The sequence below is a fragment of the Molossus molossus genome, unplaced genomic scaffold, assembly GCF_014108415.1.
Source record: "Molossus molossus isolate mMolMol1 unplaced genomic scaffold, mMolMol1.p scaffold_m16_p_1, whole genome shotgun sequence".
NCBI classification, from domain to species: Eukaryota; Metazoa; Chordata; class Mammalia; order Chiroptera; family Molossidae; genus Molossus; species Molossus molossus.
In genome coordinates, this window is record NW_023425344.1 from 72102474 (window position 1) to 72126536 (window position 24063).

Genomic DNA, 24063 nt, shown 5'->3' on the forward strand with positions numbered 1-24063 from the left:
AATACTGTACTGTAAATACAGAATATTTTTAAAGAAGAGTTGAAATCTTGTCAGTTCTTTACTTATAAAGTGAGAATAACTGTACTGAATCCTTATTGTTTTCAGCAGAAAATAAGATAACAGGTGATCTTAGTATTTTGCCTAACATAGCAGGCACTTGGTATAATTTTTATTCTGAAATGCTGATTGTAGTTCATCATGGCTGGAGCCAGGTAGAGATGATACAGTTAGATGAAATGTTGATAAAATTTAGTATTGCTAAAGTAAAAAAAGACCACAATTTAGTTAATATTGTGAGAAAGTGGTACAATTTTCACTGTCTTTTAAATGAAAATGCACAATATGGAATTTTAAAAATGTAAAGACACTGCATGACAATATTAATTAATTATTAAAAATTCCTTTTAAGGTTAAGGCAAAAATGATGTGGAGCCCGGCAGGTGTGGCTTACTGGTTGAGCGTCGACTTATGCACCAAGGGGTCCCCGGTTCTATTCCCGGTCAGGGCACATGCCCAACTTGTGGGCCCAATCCCCAGTGGGGGGCATGCAGGAGGTGGCCAACAAATGTTCTCTCTCACTGATGTCTCTATCTCTCTCTCCCTTTCTCTCTCTCTAAAATCCAGAAAGAAAAAATATTTTTCTAAAAATGATGTAAAAACACTGTATAAATCTGCATTGAGTAGGTGCTAGAAAATGAAAAAGTGACCTGCTTTTTGCCAGTTTTTGGTGACCAGTAAAATGACACAGACTAAAGGACAAAGATGGCATCTTAAACTGAGAAAACCATTATTTTATGGTACATTAAGTATTAATCAACCCCAAATCCAGGATACTATACTGGATACAGCTGATGGCACATGTTATTTTATTTTGTGAAAAATCTGTATTTCATAAAGATTAAGAATTTTAAAACAAATAGATGCTACAAAAAAGAAGAATATGTGATTAGTCCAGTAAAGAAGAACATTTACATCTGTAAATAGTCTTTTTGTCTTTCGTTATTCTATAATAATCCTTTGAACCCAAACTAATGAAGGCTCAATGCATTCTAAAATTTATCTTGTGTCAAGTCTTTTATTTCTGTTGCATAACAATCTACTGAAACTAATAATATGTTAATTGCAAAGTCTTCATTGGTTTAGGTTCCAATGGTCACTACGAAGCACACTAACTGCTTTAGCAAAGATTGCCTTAAAACTAACATTTATTCTGATCACTTTTATTCTGATGCATTCCAATTAGAACAAATGTATGTGATAAAAATATTTTATTTTTATTGCTTCTATATCCATGATTGAGTTAAATCACAAAATTTAAGTGTGGAGTTGGGAGGCAGGGGAGCAGCAAGTTTAAAATATATTCCTTGGAGTTTGGCAAACACTTGTGTATAAAATAACATTAATTTAGATAAAGAGCACTGGATCTCTTCATTCACTCATCCTGGTTCACACTGTATTTTATGTTAAGACTATTATGACACACTAACTTATTTATTTAACATTTAGCGAACACTTTGTTAAATTTATTTTTAACTAAGAATAGTGTATGGGTTAACACCTATAGTTCTAAGATATAACTGGGAAAAGTCTTCAAAAATAATATCCCCTCTTGCTCCTTCTACTTGCCTTATATAAGAGCTCCATTTTTCATTGCTAAGAATAATATATATTACTGTTACATTCCAATTATCTTCCTAGGTACTCAAGTATCTTGAAATACATTAAAGAATAATGAATTATAATAACAACTTATGTTGTGATTTGTGTGTGTGTATGTGTGTGAGTAGACAGCACATATTTTTCTAATGTGTCCATCATAATAAATTATAAACTTGTTAGTAAGTATATTTAAGTCAATTTCTCCATTTGGAATTATTTCGTCACAGACAGACAATACAAATAAGTTAATCATTTTAATGAACGTATGTTGTTTTCTTTTGGATGAAGGCTAAGCATTAAGCAAATGTATTACAGTAACAATCCCTTAGCATTTCCAGATAACGACTTATTAATAGATTTTGTGTTACAGTTGCTGTATTAAAGCATTTCTAATTCTTCCATATCTTACCTTATCTTATAGGAAATAAACGATGTGGATGTACAGGACCTTGTAAGAAGGTCAATTGGAAGGCTAACTATCATTCGGCAGACATTCCCAGTCCCCCAGAATATAAGTCAGCGATGTTTCCGTGGCAACCATCGAATATCTTCAACACTGTGTGATCCAAAGGACCCATTTGCTCAGAATATGGAGGTATATTCTAAGTGTCGGAATATTTTTTCCAGTGGTGCTTTGTTGTGCAATTGTAGAGAGAGGTTTCTGAGTTGTATTGGATTTAAAATTGTACACGTTTGAAATTTCTGAACTATTCCCCTTCTCCAGCAATTTATTAAGTTGAAGCATTTTAGGAAGTGCAATAAAAATATGTGTTTCTAATCTTTCAAACTTCATTTTAGCAAAATTTCTACTTGTTTAATAATAATATAATAAGTAAAGTTTATTTCCTTTTCAGTAATTAGGTAGATCCATAACATTTCTCATGGTACAATTTGAGATTGATACTCCTTAATGCCAAACTCCAATTTATTGAGCTTATAAATTTGCTTGACTATATTTTTAGCATAACAAAGACATAGGCTCTTTTTTTTTTTTTTAAGATTCATGTCCAGTTTGATTTTTTTTTTAAGATGAGTGTCACAAAGATTTTATTCAGAAGTGCAAAAAATGCTGTAGTATAATATAGCCGTATTTAACTCAGATGGGATAGCTGTAATCTTTGCTATTCAGAATTCAACAAAGAATTTGAACATAAATAAAATTTCTGGGCAGCAAAAGAGAGATCACCACGTCCCTGTAGTGTACTCATAATAATGCCCTTTAAGGATTCACCTGGACCCTTTTTCTTTCTCTTAGGGAAATCCTATCAGACCTTTTTTTTCCCTCTTTGCACAGAAAATCTCAATATGTCAATTTGGAGGAGGCATTACAAAAGACAGGCATATGGACAACAGTAGGCACTGTCTAACAAAGCATGAGACAGGAAAAAAGAAGTCAATCAGATCATCTAATTCCAATATTGTTTCAGTGAAGGAATTTTACTGTACAAACAACTCTGTCATGACACAGTTCCTAAGGGTATCACTGTAGTAGACTGCCAGCATATTAGTGTTTAAATAATATCTCTGAGATATCAACAAAGATTAAAGTCATGGTCAATTTTAGAAGTAAGAAAAATATATATTTCAGAAAACTATTCCTTCAAAATGTTTAATATAAAAATATTTTAGTACCTAGAGATGTTCAGTTTGAACATTTTAGAAATATAACCCTATTAGAACTAGTTCATCCCCAATAATACTAGGTAAATAAGGTAATTTTGCAAAACTACTTCTTTTGAATGATACATCCACAGTCTTCCTATTTTTAGTTATGTTTGGATTTTTAAATTTTATTTTTTTGTTAATTCTCACCTAAGGATATTTTTTTTCCATTGATTTTTAGATAGAGTGGAAGGGAGGGAGGGGGTGGAAGAGAGAGAGAGAGAGAGACATCTATGTGAGAGAGTCATCAATTGGTTGCCCCGGACAGGGTCTGGGGAACAAACCTGCAACCCAGGTATGTACCCTTGACTGGGAATCGAACCTGCATCCTTCTGGTGCTCAGACTGACACTCAAACCACTGAGCCACACTGGCCAGGTCCTGTTTGGACTTTTTTAGATGAGTTACTATGAATCCGACTATTTTTTCATAATTATACCATTGTAATGAGCAGCATGTATTTAACAGGCAGCTGACTTAGGGATCATTGCCCATAGAACTTTCTGTTTCCTACTAGATTTTAAGCTCTTTTTTGAAAGTTTCCCTCTAGGACCTGGCATCAGAAATCCAATAAGGTACTAATTTATCCTTATATCCCCGATCATACCTGTAACAGTGCTTTGCACCTTTGTGAATATTTGTGGATTTGACTGTGATTAAGGAGAAGGCAATGGTCAAACTACGTCACTCTGAAGCCCAAACAAGACCTATTTAAATTTTAATGCCAATTTTATTAAATCCTTATAATGACCCAGCCTTCTGTGTTAATTGATCATGAGTATAATTTATATGGAAATGATAGAATTTTAAATGTAGAAAAACATGAAAGAATTTTGATTCAGAAAAATTTGGAATATTAGACTGTTTCTGTAAAAAGAAGTAGCAGGAAGTATACAAATTGTTATAAAAGAAAATAGCTACATATTATTTTAAAGCACATTTTTACCTAACAACATAATCCTTCTGATTCAATTAATTGATTTCTTTGAATCAAGGAAACAAATATTTTATATAGCTTTATATTCCCCGACTCACCTGAGGAATTAACGATGTACAGGAAGCACCGTCCCTGTACCCCACACTTTCATCGTGCTCCCCTCAAACACACAGATGTAAGAAAATTACTTTTTCTTTGAAGATTTATTACACATTAACTTTCCTATTGTATATAATAGAATTTAACTGAATAATTAATATAGGAAAGGACAATGGACAGCAACTTTGATAAGTGAAGAGTCATATAATTAAGAGTCTAAATGCAAGACTTGAATTTAAAACATTCCACTAAAAGCAGGGCATGAGGCTTGCCTTGGTGGAAATGGTATCCTCACTAACACTAAAGAAAGCAGTAAGAAAAATACTTACTGAAAATTTGGGAGTATATGGTTAGGAGAAGTAAGAGTCCTTATCTCATCTTAGAGTCCCTCAATAAAAACATGTGGATAAATATGATAACTGACACTTTTTTTAAAAGTGTGTTTTTATTGATTTTTTTTAATTGAGAGAGGAAGGGAGCTAGAGATAGAAACACTGTTGTGAGAGAAACAGTGATCAGCTGCCTCCTGCACACTCCCTATGGCGAATCAAGCCTGTAACCCCGGGATGTGCCCTGACTGGGAATCAAACCAGGACCTCTCAGTCCATGGGCGATGCTCAATCCACTGAGCCACACCAGCCAGGCGAGTCACAGATACTTTTACCAGCAAGGTACAATTAGGAATAACTCAGGCAGCAGGTGTGGCTCAGTGGACTGAGCCGTGTTCCATGGACTGAGAGATCCTCGTTTGATTCCCGGTGCGGGCACATGCCCGGATTGCATGCTCCATCCCTGGAAGGGAGCAAGTAGGCAGCTGATAGATATTTCTCCCTCTCCCTTCCTCTCTCTCTCAAAAAAAAAAAAAATCAATAAAAACATATTTAAAAAAGAATAACTCAGAGAAAAATAAAGATTTAAAAATATGACTCAAGCAACCTCTAAAAACAACATAAAATAACAATAATCAACAAAGCAGAGAAAAAGAGGGTACAATGGGCCTGAGTGGAGATCTCTGGGCTGTTACATAGTTTAATATACACAGAAAGAGAAGTAAGATTTAGAAAAAACAAAAAATAAGTTTCCAAAATCTTTAAATTAATGTCAGAAAGAATAAAATCAATGATTAGCTAAAGTTAAAAAAATAAATATGAAAGAAACCTTTGAGCTAGAAACAGAGTTTTTAGCAATATATGAAATAAAAAGCAAGTGAACTTATTGTTGCTTCATGGAACTAATATTAGCTTGGCTGCTAATGGAGAGGAAAAAGAAATGTTTAAATCTTTGCTTCTGTTTTCTCCATCTAACAAAAATTGTCTTCAAATTGGAAAGGTTTAAATAAAAGTCATTTTAAAAATTAACCACTGTTTTAGAAAAACAGGGGTTTGGAGATGATAAGAGTTTGTTTCACCCCTCTAAAATGAGGTTTGAAAAATAATTGCTCAACAATAAATAAGCAAGCAAGTATAATCACAATATTATAATTTGAAACTCTAGAGATATCCTTGGGAAGAAAATTCAGGTATAAGAAGACATTGGTAAACGTTTCAATTTAAAAAAGAAGGGAGCCCTGGCTGGTATAACGGATGGTCATCCAGAAGAGGATATTTTTAGACCTAATATTTTTAAATGTTTATCACTATGTGATGGAAATGAATAAAATATGCCTATCAAATTTGTAAATGACATAAAGCTAGGAAAGAAAGCTTATATTGTGTTATATAATCAAGATCCAAGTTAATATTTCCTCAATAATAAGCCTAACAGTTGAAAATTCACAGAGATAAAGTATAGGATCCAAATCCATTACAGGAATTCCAGATGGGTGAGCCCCGGTTTGACAGCTGTTTAAGGCTGTGAGATGAAGTTAGATTTGGTATCAGCAGAGCACAAGGCATATGTACTAAACCTTTCTAATGGAATCTTGGTCTCTATGTCAGAAGCATTTTGCTAAGATCAAGAGAGATAGACCTTATCTCTCTCCTAGTCAGATCGTATCTGCAATAATGTGTCAGTTCTGAGTACAAAACTTGGAACAGAAACGTTGAAATGTAAGAGGAGTGCAGAGGAAGAGAGCTGAGATGATGAACAGCCTTGAAATTACACCAGATGAGGAACAACTTAAGTAAGAGGATGTTTCAGAACAAGTGATAGATGGTGTCAAATACCGGAAGGTTGCCATGGAGAGGAGAGGAGTGCCGGTGATTCGGTGAAAGCAGGAGACACGTGCAGTGACATTACAAATGATTGGTCAGATGCTGGGGTACTAGTGTTTAAGACATTCGAGGTAGTGTGTGTTGTGTCCGGTGAATAGTCACATATATTGGTTGTAGCCAGAATAGAAGTAAAGATCCTCTCTGTAGAAATCAAAATGATCTTTTTAATGGGAGATGTTTGGGGTCACTGTGAGGGAGGAGTCAAAGACCTCCTGGATAAAGAGTGACCAGGAGGTCAGCAGATGATGGCAGAAAGGGGCCAATCAAGTATGGCATAGGTCAGAACACAAACTTCAAAAGAGAATGGGCACTGATCTAAGAAAGAAGAGGTAATTAAAAACTCGGAGAACGTCATCACCTCCCTTTGATCCTGCAGTGTGGCATGTTGGCAAATGAGGAGAGGCAGTCATTTGATGATAACACCTGCCACGTATTGAATACAAACAACCCACCATTCAAACCAGCATGGATGCTCCAAGTACATGCCTCAACGTGTGCAAAAGAGACTGTGCCACGAGCATGTCAGGGGTGGATGGAACCCAGGATGTGTTCTTGACGTCTTGACTTCTGTCAAACCTACCTGATGTTCTTTTTATGTTTTTCCTATTCTTTTTAACACATATTTATCCAAAACAAACAGATACACAAACAAACAAACAAAAACAAAGTATGTGCTAAACTCTAGGCTAAGTCAAGGAAAAGTAAAAAATAATGGAAACAAAAGCACAAAGGGGAAAATTACATGTGATATGAGCCCCTGTCCAGAAGGAACTCGTATTATAGTGTGAAAGGCAGTCCTAGCATCATGGTATGGTTCACCAGAGGTTTGCACTGAGTGCTATGAGAGATAAGAGGGCTGCCCAGTTAGCCCTGAAGTGAGGGAGCCCTGGGAGGTGTTAGGTGGGATTCATCTAGCCTGATTCCTAGGAATTAAGTCTTAGAGGAAATTAAGGAGTTGGGAAAGATAAAGAGACATCAAAGAATGCTTCCACAAGTCTCGCACACACACTTAAGGCAGTTAGTCAGAGGGAGAAGCAAAGTAATGCCAGAGGGGTAGAGCTAGCACATTTGGGCCTTAGGGCTAGAAGAGGTTAGAAAAGGCCAGATTATTGCCCATTATTGAGAGATCATCAAAAGATTCCTTCTGGATTTTTTTTAGATACAGCCGACTCATCGTTCCTTCATGTTTCTTCCAGTTTTTCCTTTTGGATCTTCACAGTCTAATTCAGACTAAATGTTGATTCATCAACCACTTTTAACTTCAAGTCTCACTCTTCATTTATTATAGATTTCATCCCCCCGCCCCAAAAGTCTCTCTAGTAATTATCTGGCAGGAGGAGGGGCTGGAGAGGGAGGAAGAGAATAACCTCCTCTCCTATTTCCTTACAAGGAACAAACTGCTATTCCACACAGGACAGAAGAGTATTCAGTGTCTCTTTAAAGAAAGGACTGCCTCTCGTAAATATTACACATATGAAATCATGCTTAAAAACACGAATGGCTAAAGATTTACCAAGTACCGAGGGAAAACTCACAGGGCATTGTTAATAAGAATAGTTGTACAATAGCTTCATACTTTCATTATCCTAAGAGTTGAACTTCATACTATTCTGTGATGGGGGTAGACAATGTCATAAGATTCCTTCATGATTAATTATAAGCAAAGGGCAGTGAACAAACTGTCGCATTTGTTTCCAGGAAAAAAACAGCGATAAGACACTAACATTTCTGAGAGTATTTAAATGCTCTAAGATGGATTTAATTTTCATAGTTACATTGATTTCTCATTTTTTATTGTATGTTTGATTTTTCCTTCAGAGAGGTTATAATTTAACATTTAACAGCTTATATCACCATGGGATATCTCTTGCTGTTTATGTTTTCTAAATAATTTCTAATTTATTTTAAAAATAAACACCTGTAGAAGTTGATAGTATGGATAGTGGTTCTGGCAAGAGGTAACTGTGGGACTGCAATAGCTCTTAGCATTTCTGTAATTCCTTTCTCAATCTATATATAAGGAAGATAATAGCATGGTTACCTTAGAAAAATAAAGCTTTAGTCCTGGCCAGTTTGGCTCAGCGGTTGAGCATTGACCTTTGGACCAGAGAGTCCCGGGTTCGGTTCCTGCTAGGGGCACGTACCACAAAAAAAAAAAAAAGAAAATGAAAGGTTTAATATAAACAAACATGCACAAAGTTAATAGTTTATGGTATGCTGTAATAATGAATTGCAGTGCATGGGTATACTTCTTTAATTTTGTATAGATTCTTGATCAATGTAATGTTTATGAATGGTGCTGTTTCCTCTCACTTTTTCATTACTGAAGCCCCATAGGCACAAATGTTCACACAGATGGCTGCTTTCTTTTTTTAATACCGATGACACCCATCTTATATGTAAGATCTAGTTGATATTTCTCCATTTGAATAACCAGAATGCAAAACCCTGACGTACTCAGAAAATGTATTATTCAGTTTGCCCTTCCAGTCCTAAGCCCCTAGCTCTTCACCTCCTCGGGAAGAAAGAAGGGCCGGTGATTTTCTGAGGTCTGACACTAACAGCCTTGCCTCTGTCAAAGCTTCTCTTTTTTATCTTCTCTTTCACACCTACATAAGCTGAAAAGGCAATGAAGCATACAACCAGATAAGACTTCATTCTCAATGGCAAAATACCCCGGGAAATGAAAAAAGAAACCTTCTGCTTAATAAGTAACCCAGCAAACCAGCCATTTAGGACAGGAAGGGAGGTGATTATGTCCATATTCTTGGTGGTTGGCATCAATGACTAATGATCACTGTGTAATATCTTTCCAGATCTCAAACCTTTACATATATGACACGGTGCTTCTGCTTGCTAATGCTTTCCACAAGAAGCTGGAGGACCGGAAGTGGCATAGCATGGCGAGTCTGTCATGCATCAGGAAGAGCTCCAAGCCCTGGCAGGGAGGGCGATCCATGCTGGAGACCATCAAGAAGGTAATTTACCATTAGCCTTTTACGCCTTCTAATTTTCTTTCTTTCTTTTTTTTTAAGAAATCTTTCATTTTTATTTCTTTAATTATTTATTTATTTAATCCTCACCTGAGGATATTTTTCAATTTATCTTCGGATGGAGTGGGAGGGAGGGAGAGAGAGAGAAACATCAACGTGAGAGGGACACTTAGACTGGTTGCCTCCCGCACGACCCCGGCCAGGGCCGGGAAGGAACCGCAAGCAAGATATGTAATCTTGGCTGGAATCGAACCCCCAACTCATTGGTCCACAGACCAATGTTCTACCACTGAGCCAAACTGGCCAGGACCACTTCTTCTAATTTTCTATAAAGAGGAGATATCTTTTAGAAGGATTTCCCCTCAATATTGCTGCCAGATCAAAACACAAAACAGTGTAATGGAGAAATGAAATGTTAAAAATAAAAGGATAGACACTTTCACGCATACAAAACAGGGAGCCCTTATTTATTTGTAAGGGAATTTTACGCAAGTAAAATGTTAGCACCTGGCTGGTTTAGCTCAGTGGTCAGAGCCTCCACCAGCCGACCAAGGAGTCGGGTTTGATTTCTGGTCAAGGGCATATACCTCTATTGTGGGTTCAATCCCCAGCCCCGACTGGGGTCGTAAAGGAGGCAACTAATTGATTTGTCTCTCTCATGTTGATGTTTCTCTCTCTCCCTCTCTCCCTTCCACTCTATCTTAAAAAAAAAAAGGAAAAATATCCTTGGATAAGGATTAAAAGCTGAAGAGTTAGTGTTTGAAATATTTTAAATTACTTTCGTTATGGCATTAGGGTAAGAGATGCTTAAATTACTGTGGTCCTGTCTCAAAGTACAACAAGTTTTTTTTTGTTGTTTTTTTCTTTACACTGCACCATCAACTGCAATAAAATGTGCTTTGGAGTTAGCTGTTTGTTTCCTTTAGGTGATACATGCTAAGACATTGGCTGTGATGATCTTTAATTTATGTTATATTCAAGGTATAATTCACAAACAGTTAATATCTTGCAGCACGTGTGAACGATTTGGTACTTGATGACACTCTTCTCCTGCACTGTCATCGCGTTTAGCCTGGCTGGGACCCGCTTCCCCTCAGCTACCTGTTCCCTTCCCAGGAGGCAGTTTACGTTGTGCAGTTTCTCTCAGTGCTCTAAACATTCTGCAGTTTATTAGCCTCTTTGTCATGTCACCCTTGCTGGCGTTTTCCATTTGTCTCACACAGCCTCTTGGATTTAAAATGAAATGATTAATAAAACAAACAAATTTCTCCTGTACCTCAGAGGAGACAGCCATTTGGAAGTTTATGTTCTTTATTTTACGTATCCTTTTACTTTCTGCATGTGTTTGCCTTTCTTTGCTGAAGCCAAAAGAGAAATGAAATGAAACATGAAAGTATTTGGAAATTCAAAGAAGAGTCTAAAAATTGAGCATTAAGAAGGAAGCTAGAAGTACAAAAGCAAGAAATGGAAGGAAGAAATGTTTCGGTTGGAGTCTAGCCTGTATCTTTCTCTTGGTACTGCTTCCTCTTTGCAAAAGAATCACTTTCATAAGAATTTGACTTCTTACCAACAGAAGTACGGGAGAACTAAGTGTATTGAATATATTGGCAGAGAAATGTTTTCAAATGAAAGTGGGCAAGTCAACTTTAAAATCAGGGTGTTGCTAGGATCTCCCTATCTGTGCAGAGAGTTGGCAGGTATAGATCAAAAAGAGGTTGTTGAACATGATTCTGATCCTATCAATTTATTTAATTCATGGTTTGGCTAAGATACAGAACTTGAATTTATTCATTTCCTGAAGCTGTCTCACAAAGACAGAATAATAGTTCAGGACGTTGCTTAGGCGACATTTAGTGAGAGTATCAGTAGAAGGAAAAGAAAGATACCATTAAATGTAGATATTTCTTCTGGAGCAATTCAATATGCAAAATGTTGCTGTTATAAAATTTATAATCAAAATAATGATATAATACGTAACTGTGAAATTCTGTTTTGGAGGGATATTTGCATATCTGCCCCTGTAAGTTCTTAGCCCAGTAACACATTTTAAAGGAATATATCCATTCTATGTATTTAGAATCTAAGTTTATTTATATACTAGATTGCAAATTTTCAATTTATTACTCTTTGCCTCACATTTCAAAATAACCTTAAAATTTTTTATTTTTTTCCTAGACTACTTTGTCTCATATGAGTGTTTTGGTTATCTCATTCAGATATCAAGGCTGATAATACTTCACACAAAGAGAATTTGAGAGAAAATCTTCTACTCACAAGGGACTCCTGGGGAGACCAGAATGGGCCTCCGCAGTTTCAGTGTAGCTTGGGCCAAGTGAAGGGAATGAACTGGGCTTTTCTAGTGGTTAGGGGTTGGAGCTAGAAATAGTTTCCATTTACTTGGTCTGGAGATTTGTGTGGCTTAAATTTCCCATGGGTGTCAAAGAAGGAGGTGCAGGATGGGCTTTCTTAATCAGTCTGTGCAGGTGTGGAGCCAAAGGGGAAAGGGAGGACAAAGCTTAAAAAGAAGTCAACTCCAAACATCACAAATGCGTTCAGGCTCTTTATGGCCGTGGGAATATTCTAGTGATGAAATTCTTAATTACATTCAAGTAACTGCTGAATGCCTACCTTAAGGGCATGCTATGTACACGTTACAAAGCCTGTGTGCTGCAGCAGGGTGACAAATAAGTTAAAGAACAAATGTTTGTTTTTTAATTATTTATATTCTAATTAGGAAGATGAAGCAAAAGAATTAAAAAGCACTGCAGTTGACATAAGCACTATAAATGTCCAGTTAGAGGAAGGGGCTGTTCCCAAGGCATTCCTGTGTGAAGCTTTATAATTTAGTTTTCGAATTGGTAGAATAGGTGTCTCCACATTTCTCTTCTTTTTTCAAAAATTAGACGTTAATTCTCGAATGTTTATTTCTTCCAGATTCATCAGTATTCCCCAAGCCAGTGTTATTAATAAAAATTTTATAGAATATTTTTGAGAGAATTAATAATTTTTAAAATATTGAGTCTTCCCATTCATGGACATTGTATCTAGCCATATATATAGTCACGTTTATAGCCCTCAGTAAAGATTTACAGCATTTTCATACTTACTTCATTTTATTTACTCCTACACGTTTACAGAGTTTTGAGTATGTGTGTGGATGTGTGTGCATATGTGTGTGCTCACTCTGATGAAACATTTTATTGTATTATATATTTAAATTAGTTATTGTAGGTATTAATTATTGATGTTTGATATATTTTATGACTGATCTCATCAACTTTGGATACTTAACTCCTGATTCTTACTCTTTTTTTGTAGTTTATTCTCTTGTGTTTTTCATATATATATTTATATCATCTTCAAATCAAATTATCACTTAGTTCTAATACTTCATAACTTTTTAAAACTTTAAAAAACTTTTCTTGGGTGTCTGGGAGTGTGACCTGCCAGGTACACTCCAGAGCCCTGGATGCTTTGGAGGTGGCCCTCTTTCCTCCCTCCAAGTGAGGAAGTCAGGAAATCTCCATGTCAGAGACATAGAGGGGAGGATTCTACCATGACAGGAGGTTTCATCTGGGGCTGACCTAGCCTGGAGCTAACCTGCAAACCCTGCTTTAGAAGACACATTACTTCACAGCTCTCCTCTGATGCATTCTGCACTGTTTCTCTTGATTTTTTTATGTTAGTTCACCACTGGCATATGGCACTCCTAGTTCTTTGTAGAGGGAACCCCAAGTAGTGATATTGGGGACACACCCATGAGGCAGAGGCCTCACCTGGCTAAGGTCTGCACAGAAGGGTCTGCAGGTAGATTTACAGTATGGGCCAGCAAGAACAAAACCTTGTGATTTGAAAAACAGATATAAATTTGTCAACATGCAAAGAAAATTTTCAGAAATTTCTTCAACTTTCTATTGACTTTCTGGCTAAAGAAGAAGAAAGTTTCCATAGATATTGTTGAACTTCTGCTCATGTGACTACTTGAGACGATTAATATTCTTGAGGAGCCATTTTTAAATGTAAACTATGAACACATAAAATCATTTAACAGAAATCTCTACAGACAGTTCATCTGCTACCCACATGAAGTTATCCCAACTTTTAACATGGCTGCCAATGAGATCTTCTTTGACATTAAACCTGACTCAGTCTTAGAACATCAGATCAAGAAAGATCATTCAGTGTGTTGAAGACTAGGAATATGGGAAATCTGGATCTAGAAGCATTGCCCAGCTCATTATCATCAATGTCTCAGCAGATTCCAGAGATGCATACGGCCTTCTTCCAGTGCTAGGTGTGCACCCACACTGTCCTGGTAGAAATGGACCATGGCTGAATCACTGAGTCCTGTGATTGTGAATGCTGCTGCACCACCCACAGTGTGGCACTGACTCACAACTGCTTTGTGTTCTCTCATAAGCAAAAACTGAACATTGAATGTCCTGCAAATGTGCCTGCAGGGCAGATACCTCACACTGTCATTCTTTTGCTCACAAGGATCTTGTTGACAAGGTTCAACATGGAGACAGAGTGAACTTTACAGACATCTATCGAGCTGTTCCTATTGAGGCAGTCCAAGGGTGAGTAATGTTAAGTCTTCTACAAAACCCACATTGATCTCTTTATTGGAAAATGGATGTAAAACATCTGCTTGAAGCCCTGGCTGGTTTGGCTCGGCAGTTAGAGTGTCAACCCATGAACCAGAGAGTCCCAGGTTTGGTTCCTGCTAAGGGCACGTACCTCAGTTGCAGTTTGTCTCCGGCCTCAGTTGGGGTCGTGTGAGTGGCAGCCAGTCGATGTGTCTCTCTCACATCGATGTTTCTTTCTTTCTCTTCCTTCCTCTCTCCCTCCTGCTCTATCTGAAGATAAATGCAAAAATGCCTTCGGGTGAGGATGAAACAAAAAACAAACAAACAAAACAAAAAACATCTGCATGAAGAAACAGATAAAGAAGCAGAACAGAAACTTTTTCAGAGAAGTATATGGAATTGCTTACGGAACTTTTGAGAAAACCAGACATTTATGAGAGACTTGCTTCAGCTTCAGCCAGAGCATGTAAGGACATGAAGATTTATAAAAGGGAATCATACTTCAGTTTTTCCAGAAAACAAGGAAAGATTTTAGTCACACAAAGAGGGGCAGACTTCATGCTGGCATCAACATCCTGCTGTGTGGTGACCCTGGGACCAGCAAGGCCCAGCTGCCCCACCGTATGTACATTTTGCTCCTCTTGGACCAGTACACATCTGAGAAATGTTTCAGTGCAGTTGACCTAAGGACACATGTAGAGAAAGATCCCAAGATGAGACAGCTGGTCCTGTAGACTGGTGGCCTTGTCTTGAATGACCGTGGTATCTGCAGTATTGGTGAGTTTAAGAAGATGAAAGTACAAGATTAGAATTACATGAAGTCATGGAGCAGCCAACTCTCTTCATTGCAAAGGCTTATATTATTTGTCAGCTTAATGAACTCACCTGTATCTAGACAGTAGCAAATCCTACTAGGCCTCAGTGGAATCCAAACAACAACAATGGCAACAACAAAAATACTATCATTGAAAATATCCAGCTATGTAGACTCAGGTGTCCTCTTCAAGGGTCTCAGCACAGACTCACTTGCTAACACTCACCCTAAGCTCCACAGAATGGATACCACCTCAAAAAATGCCAGGAATATACTGTGAAGCACTGAATTGTCTGGCTTTAGGGTGAGGCCTAGAGGGGCAGCTCTCTTGGGAATTAAAGTGCTAGCCGGCACCATTGTTCTATGATGAGCAGCCCTCCACCCCCACTCCCGCCAGCCAGCAGGCACAGGTTGGTTGGTGCCAAATCTGTGTCTCCATCAACCTGGCTAACACTGCTCTTGCCCCACCATGATGACTTTTTGAGACCCAATCTTACCTAATTCACATTCCCAGTCTAAACCTCTTTCAGAAGCTAACCCACACAAGTAGCTGGCCTGAGATCATGCTGTGAACTTTCCTAAAACTTATCAGAGGTCCACAAACCCCAAACAAACAGCAGCTTATCTCCACATGCTCTGTACCTCTTACTAAGTGACTCCAGTCCCAGCACTAGTGGAAGTCAGCTTCAGTTCACACAGCATCCACTCCAGGCTCTACCAATCCCAGTGCAGGTAGCTACCAACCACAAGTCACTATGTAGCTCTGGTCAGGTAGCCCAGGCCTGGATAATAGTCAGTGACCGATCATGGCCTATGTCAGAGTACCTCCCAAAAGACCCTAGAACCAACACTCCTGCTGATCAGCTTCAGATCTTATCAGAGTACTACCTAATTAGTCACAAATAGCATAGCCAAAGGGTGGACTCGGCAGGCATTAGAGTTCTGCTGCAGTGAATCCTCCTCCTCTGTGGGTCCAGTCCCTGCACAACAGCTTCTCTGTTGAAGTCACAGCCAGTCCTCGAAGCCAGTCAGCCTAAGGGTAAATCCTATCCATTGATGTAACAGCAGCAATCAAGGATCAACTACAACAGGAGAGCATACTCAACCCACACAAGGGACATCACAGGAGTACTTGCCTCAGGTAAGCAGGGAGACTGTGCCATTAAGCCACACAAGACACCTGCTATATAATGCCTCTCTGCCAAGACTGGGAGACATAGCTGATTGGCCTGATACATTGAAATAAATGCAGGGAGGCAACCAAATAAGGAGACATAGAACACGTTCCAAATGAAATAACAGGGCAAAACTCCAGAAAAAAAACTAAACAAAATGGAGGCTAACAATCTAAGAGGTGCAGAGTTCAAAACATTATATATAAGGATGCTCAGTGAACTTAGAGAAAGAAGAAATGATCTCAGTGAGAACCTCACCAAAGAAATAGGAAACAAAAATAGATAGAAAACATAAAATAGAACTAGTCAAAAATTAAGAATATAATAATGAAAATAAAGAATTCATTAAATGGAATCAACATCAGGTAAGATGAAGCAGAGGATTGAATTAGCAATTTGGAGTCAAGATAGCAAAAAACACCCAACTGGAACAGCAAAAAAAAAAAAAAAAAAAAGGAATTAAAAAATGTGGGCAGTTCAAGGAACTCTGGGACAATATCAAGTGTAACATCCCTGGTATAGTAATGGTACTGGAAGTAAAAAGAAAGAGTAACGAATTGAAACCCTAACTGAAGAAATAATGACTGAAAACTTCCCTACCTGGTGAAAGAAATAAACATGTAAGTCTAGGAAGTACAGAGAGTCCCAAACAATATGAACCCACAGTGTCCCACACCAAGACACATCATAATTAAAATTCTAAAACAGAGTATATTAAAAGCAGCAAGAGAAGAGCCGTTAGTTACTCATAAAGGAGATCCCATTAAGACCGTTAGCTGATGATTTCTCAATAAAAACACTGCAGACCAGAAGGGAGTGGCATGAAGTGGACAAAGTAATGCAAGGCAAGGATCTGAATCCAAGACTACTTTATCCATCAAGGCTATCGTTAAAAACTGAAGGAGAAATAAAGAGCTTCACAGACAAAAAAAAAAAGCTAAAGGAATTTATCACTGCCAAACCAGCACTGCAAGAAATGCTAAAGGGACTGTTGTAAGAAGAAGAAGAAATAGAGAGAGAGGAACACAGGCATAAAATTAAAATGGCAACTAATAAGTATCTATCAATAATAACCTTAAATGTAAACGGCTTAAATGCTCCAATCAAAAGACATAGGGTAGCTGACTGGATAACAAAACATGACCCATATATATGCTGTCTACAAGAGACCCACCTCACAATAAAAGACTCACACAGCACCCATTTCTGATAAAAACACTCAACAATGTGGGAATAGAGGGACCATATCTTGACATAATAAAGGCCATATATGAAAAACCTACAACCACTCGATGGGCAAAAACTAAAAGCATTTTCCTTACAAACCAGAACAAGACAGGGATGCCCACTTTCCCCACTCTTATTTAACATAGTACTGGAAGTCTGAGCCACAGCAATTAGACATGAAGAAAAAAATAAAAGGGGTCCAAATTGGAAAGGAGGAAGTGAAATTGTCATTATTTGCAGAAGACATGAAATTGTACATAGAAAATCCTAAAGACTTCACCAAAAATCTACTAGGTTTATTAAATGAATTTGGCAAAGTAGCAGGATACAAAATTAACATCAAGAAATCAACAGCATTCTTATATACCAACAATGAACTTAGAGAAAGAGAAACTAAAAAAAAAACTCATTTACCATTGTGGCAAAAAAAATTAAGATACCTAGGAATAAACTTAACCAAAGAAGTAAAAGACCTCTTTGCAGAAAACCACAGGTCATTGAAAAAAGAAATAGAGGAAGATACAAAAAAGTGGAAGCATATACCTTGTTCATGGATTAGAAGAATTAACATCATTAAGATGTCCATACTACCCAAAGCAATCTATAGATTCAATGCAATCCCCATCAAAATACCAACGGCATATTTCACAGCCTAGAACAAATACTGCAAACGTTCATATGGAACAAAAAATATCCCCGAATAGCCATAGCAATATTGAAAAAGAAGAACAAAGTAAGAGGGATCACAGTACCGTATTATCAGATTATACTACAAAACATTTTAATCAAAACAGCCTGGTACTGGCACAAGAACAGGTATATAGATCAATGGAACATAACAGAGAACCCAGAAATTGACCCAAGTCATTATGCTCAATTAATATTTGACAAAGGTGGCAAGAGCATACAATGGAATAAAGATAGCCTCTTTAATAAATGGTGTTGGGAATACTGGACAGCTACAGGCAAAAAAATGAAGCTAGACCACCAACTTACACCATACACAAGAATAAACTCAAAATGGATAAAATATGTAAATGTTACTTGGGAATCAATAAAAAATCCTAGAAGAAAATGTAGGCAACACAGTTGCAGACATCAACGCAGAAACATTTTCACTGATACAATGCCTAAGGCAAGAAAAAAAAAGGAAGAAAATGAACACATAGGACTACATCAAACTAAAGAGCTTCTGCACAGCAAAAGAAACAAGTATCAAAATGGAAAGGGAACCCACTAAATGGAAGAGCATAATTGCCAACAATACATCAGATTAAGGATTAATTTCCAAAATATATAGAGTACTCATACAACTCAACAAAAGGAAGGCAAAGAACCCACTTAAAAAATGGGCAGAGGACCTAAATAAATACCTCTCCAAACAGAACATACAAATGGCCAAGAGACATTAAAAAAATGCTCAATGTCACTAATCATCAGAGAGATAAAAATTAAAACAACTATGTGGTATCACCACACCTGTCAAAATGGCTGCCATCAACAAATCATCAAACAACAAATGCTGATGAGGGTGTGAAGAAAAGGGGACTCTAGTACACTGCTGGTGGGAATGCAGATTGGTGCAGCCACTATGGAAGACAATATGGTGTTACTTCAAAAAATTAAAAATTGAACTGCCATTTGACCCAGTGATCCCACTTCTACAAATATACCCTAAGAAGCCTGAAACACCAGTCAGAAGGAGTATATGTACCCCTATATTCATACAAGTACTATTTACAATTACTAAGATCTGGAAACAGCCCAAGTGTCCATCAGTAGATGAGTGGATAAAAAAGCTGTGGTACATATACACAATGGAGTACTATGCAGCTATAAGAGAGAAGAATCTATTATCCTTTGAGACAACATGTAGGGACCTTCAGGGTATTATCCTAAAAGAAACAAGTCAATCAGAGAAAGACAAATATCACATGATCTCACTTATTTGTGGAATATAATAAACAAAACAAGCTAATGAACAAAATAGACCCAGAGACATAGAAAGAGGGTACAGACAGACAAACCTCAGAAGAAAGGGAAGAAAGGGGGAGGGAAGAGATAAACCACAGAACATACATGCATGTATGTGTAACCATGGACATAGACAACAATGCTGGGAATATTGGGAAAGGGAGCCAGGGAAAGGGGGGAGGTATTGAGAGGAGGGTGTCAATGGGTGAAAAGGAGAAACAAAAATAAATTAATTTTAAAAACGACTGTCGGAACCGAAAAATGGCGGCGGAGTGAACGGAGCTACACAGACTGTCTCCCAGAACCAAACTGGAATTACAACTATAACACAGACAAATCGACGGGAAAAACCAACAGAAAAACAGCTTGCGAGGACCATACAACGAGGGACACTGACTCCATCCTGGTAGGCTTGCGAAGGCGCAAGACGGGGCTGGGAGCCCACGGTCGGCAGTTCGGCAGCGGCCTTAGCTGGGAGCAGTGCCCTTGGGTCAAACTCCCAGTCGGCTCCACAGCGCAGCCGGGACAGAGGCTGAAACAGCCACAGCCACTCACCTTGGGCTCCGGCGGAGGGAGGGCGGACTGGACTGGAACTGAGTCGGGACACTCGGGGTTTGGAGGGCGCTCAGAGCTTTGGCTGAGTACAGCCACTCAGGACAGTGGCCGTATTGCTCCTTCCCAGGGCTCTGAGGAGAGGCAGCAGCCCCTCCCTCGGAGATCCAACCCCACCCTGTGGGCCATTGAAGTGCTAATTGAGGCTCACTAACAACCAGCATCTGCCCCACCCTCGGGAAAGCCCCTTCACTAAGCACCAGAGGGAGTTTTTCTATCAACTGACAACCCAAAACTCATCAATTAACCTAGACTGCTAGCCTCCAGGCAAAAAGCTAGAGGATAACAGTACATTTCCTGGGCTGGCAACTTTAACCAGGAAAGTAAGACTTGACAGTGGTGTTCAACGTGGGTCCTCCCTCGCTCATCTAAACACAGGAGAGGGAGCCACAAACAGCAGAACACCAACACCCACAGGGAGAACTTGACAGGCTCCAAAGCCCACAGTGATAGCCAAAATGGTGAAACACAGAAACAGAAGCCAAATGAAATAGCAAGACACCTCCACCGAAGATGAGATCAATGCGGAGCAATTAGGCATGTTAACAGAGCTAGAATTCAGAGCCATGATCTTGAGGAAGCTGAACAGCATGAGTAAGGACATAGAGACACTGAAAATAAGCCAATTGGAAATTAAAAACCAACAAGAAGAGATAAAAAATGACATATCCGAAATGAAAAACACATTGGAAGGTTTAAAAAGCAGAGTAGGGGAAGCTGAGGACCGGATCAGTGAATTAGAAGACAGGGTAGAAAAAATCAACCAATCAGAAAAACAAAAGGAAAAAACTATTAAAAAACAGGAAGACAGCTTAAGAGAACTATGGGACAACTGGAAACGTAATAATATTCGCATCATAGGAGTCCCCGAAGAAGAAGAAAATGAGCAAGGGATAGAGAATATATTCAAAAACATAGTGAGAGAAAACTTCCCTAATTTGGTGAAGGAAGAAGGCATTCAAGTTCAAGAAGCACAGAGAGTCCCAAGTAAGAAGAACCCAAACAGGCCCACACCAAGACACATAGTAATTAAAATGCCACAAATTAAAGACAAAGAGAGAATCCTAAAAGCAGCAAGAGATAAGCAACAGGTTACCTACAAAGGGAACCCCATAAGGCTCTCAGCTGACTTCTCACAAGAAACACTACAGGCCAGAAGAGAATGGCATGAAGTAATCAAAGTCATGAAAAACAATAATCTGAATCCAAGACTACTCTACCCAGCAAGGCTATCATTCAAAATAGAAGGTCAAATAAAGAGCTTCCCAGACAAAAAAAGGCTAAGGGAATACATTAGCACCAAACCAGCACTTCCATAAATGTTAAAAGGACTGCTGTAATTAGCAGTAGAAATGGGAAGAAAAATAGAACCACACTAAACAAAAATGGCAATAAATAAGTACATATCAATAAACACCTTAAACGTTAATGGATTGAATGCTCCCATACACAGACAGAGTAGCTGATTGGATAAGAAAGCATGACTCATCTATATGTTGTTTACAAGAGACCCACCTCTCAACAAAAGACTCACATAGGTTGAAAGTGAAGGGATGGAAAAAAATTTTCCAAGCAAATGGAAAGCAAAAAAAAGCTGGGGTAGCAAATCTCATATCTGATAAAATAGATTTCAAAATGAAGACCATAACTAGAGACAAAGACGGCCACTACATAATATTGAAAGGATCTATCCAACAGGAAGATATAACCTTGATAAACATATATGCACCCAATATAGGAGCACCAAAATATATTAAAAATCTTCTGGAGGACTTCCAAGGAGAAATCGACAACAATACAATCATAGCAGGGGACTTCAACACCCCGTTGACAGCACTGGATAGATCCTCTAGGCAAAAAATTAGCAAGGAAACAGAGACTCTAAATGAAGCACTAGACCAAATGGATTTAATAGATATCTACAGAGAACTACACCCCAAAACTACAGAATGCACATTCTTCTCAAGTGCACATGGGACATTCTCAAAGATAGACCACATGATAGGACACAAACTAAATCTCTACAAGTTCAAGAAGATTGAAATCATATCAAGCATCTTCTCAGATCACAATGGCATGAAACTAGAAATCAATTGCAACAAGAACATGCAAAGATATTTCAACACATGGAGGCTAAATAGCATGTTATTAAACAATGAATGGGTCACCGAGGAGATCAAGGAAGAAATTAAAAACTTCCTGGAAACCAATGAAAATGAAGACACAACAACACAAAATCTATGGGATGCAGCGAAAGCAGTTCTGAGAGGGAAGTTCATAGCACTACAGGCCTACCTCAAAAAACAAGAAAAATTTCTAATTGACTGTCTAACCTCACAACTTAAAGAATTAGAAAGCAAACAAAAAGAAAACCCCAGAGCAAGTAGAAGGAAGGAAATAGTAAAGATCAGAGCAGAAATAAATGACATAGAGACCAAAAAAACAATTCAAAGGATCAATGAAACAAAGAGCTGGTTTTTCGAAAAGATAAACAAGATTGACGGACCCTTAGCTAGACTCACCAAGAAACAAAGAGAGAGAACCCAAATACACAAAATCAGAAATGAAAGAGGAGAAGTAACAACCAACACCACAGAAATACAAAAGATCGTTAACAACTACTATGAACAACTATATGGCAACAAATTCGACAATCTAAGCGAAATGGACAAATTTCTAGAAACACACAGTCTCCCAAAACTATTTCCGGAAGAGATAGAAAACTTGAACAGACCAATAACAACCAAGGAAATTGAAGAAGTAATCAAGACTCTCCCAGCAAACAAAAGCCCAGGCCCAGATGGCTTCACGGGGGAGTTTTACCGAACATTCAAAAAAGAACTAACACCCATTCTCCTCAAACTATTTCAAAAAATTCAAGAAGAAGGAAGACTTCCAAACACGTTCTATGAGGCCAGCATAATTCTAATTCCAAAACCAGAAAAAGACACCACGAAGAAAGAAAACTACAGGCCAATATCCCTGATGAACATAGACGCCAAAATCCTGAACAAAATATTAGCAAATCGAATCCAGAAGTACATCAAAAAAATTATTCACCATGACCAAGTGGGATTCATTCCAGGGATGCAACGCTGGTACAATATTCGCAAATCAATAAACGTGATACACCACATCAACAAAATGAAGAATAAAAACCACATGATCATATCAATAGATGCTGAAAAAGCATTCGACAAAATCCAGCATCCATTTCTGATAAAAACGCTCAGCAATGTAGGAATAGAGGGATCATATCTCGACATAATAAAGGCCATATATGAAAGACCCACAGCCAACATCATACTCAATGGACAGAAACTAAAAAAATTTCCATTAAGAACAGGAACAAGACAGGGATGTCCACTTTCGCCACTCTTATTTAACATTGTACTGGAAGTCTTAGCCACAGCAATCAGACATGAAGAAAAAATAAAAGGGATCCAAATTGGAAAGGAGGAAGTGAAACTGTCATTATTTGCAGATGACATGATATTGTACATAGAAAACCCTAAAGACTCCATCAAAAATCTATTAGACTTAATAAATGAATTTGGCAAAGTAGCAGGATACAAAATTAACGTCAAGAAATCGACGGCATTCTTGTACATCAATGATGAACTCACAGAAAGAGAAACTGAAAAAACAATCCCATTTACCATCGCGCCAAAAAAATTACGATACCTAGGAATAAACTTAACCAAAGAAGTAAAGGACCTATTTGCAGAAAACTACAGGTCATTGAAAAAAGAAATAGAGGAAGATATAAAAAAGTGGAAGCACATACCCTGTTCATGGATTGGAAGAATTAACATAATTAAAATGTCCATACTACCCAAAGCAATCTATAGATTCAATGCAATCCCCATCAAAATACCAACAACATATTTCATAGAACTAGAACAAATACTTCAAAAGTTCATATGGAACCAAAAAAGACCCCGAATAGCCACAGCAATCTTGAAAAAGAAGAACAAAGTAGGTGGGATCACAATACCAGATATCAGGTTATACTACAAAGCGACTGTAACCAAAACAGCCTGGTACTGGCACAAGAACAGGCATATAGACCAGTGGAACAGAACTGAAAACCCAGAAATGGACCCAAGG

General features: G+C 37.9%; 1 protein-coding gene and 1 pseudogene across 2 annotated transcripts in view; both read left to right on the forward strand.

Annotated features, from left to right (window-relative positions):
- GRID2 (glutamate ionotropic receptor delta type subunit 2) overlaps positions 1-24063 on the forward strand; it is a 1393668-nt gene that overhangs the window by 839106 nt on the left and 530499 nt on the right. For both annotated transcript variants that reach the window (XM_036259309.1, XM_036259315.1), the window contains 2 exons: positions 2081-2254; positions 9386-9547. In XM_036259309.1, the coding sequence (XP_036115202.1) occupies positions 2081-2254; positions 9386-9547 (336 nt within the window). The remainder of the gene's footprint in view (positions 1-2080; positions 2255-9385; positions 9548-24063) is intronic.
- On the forward strand, positions 13032-15046 carry LOC118637297 (annotated as a pseudogene).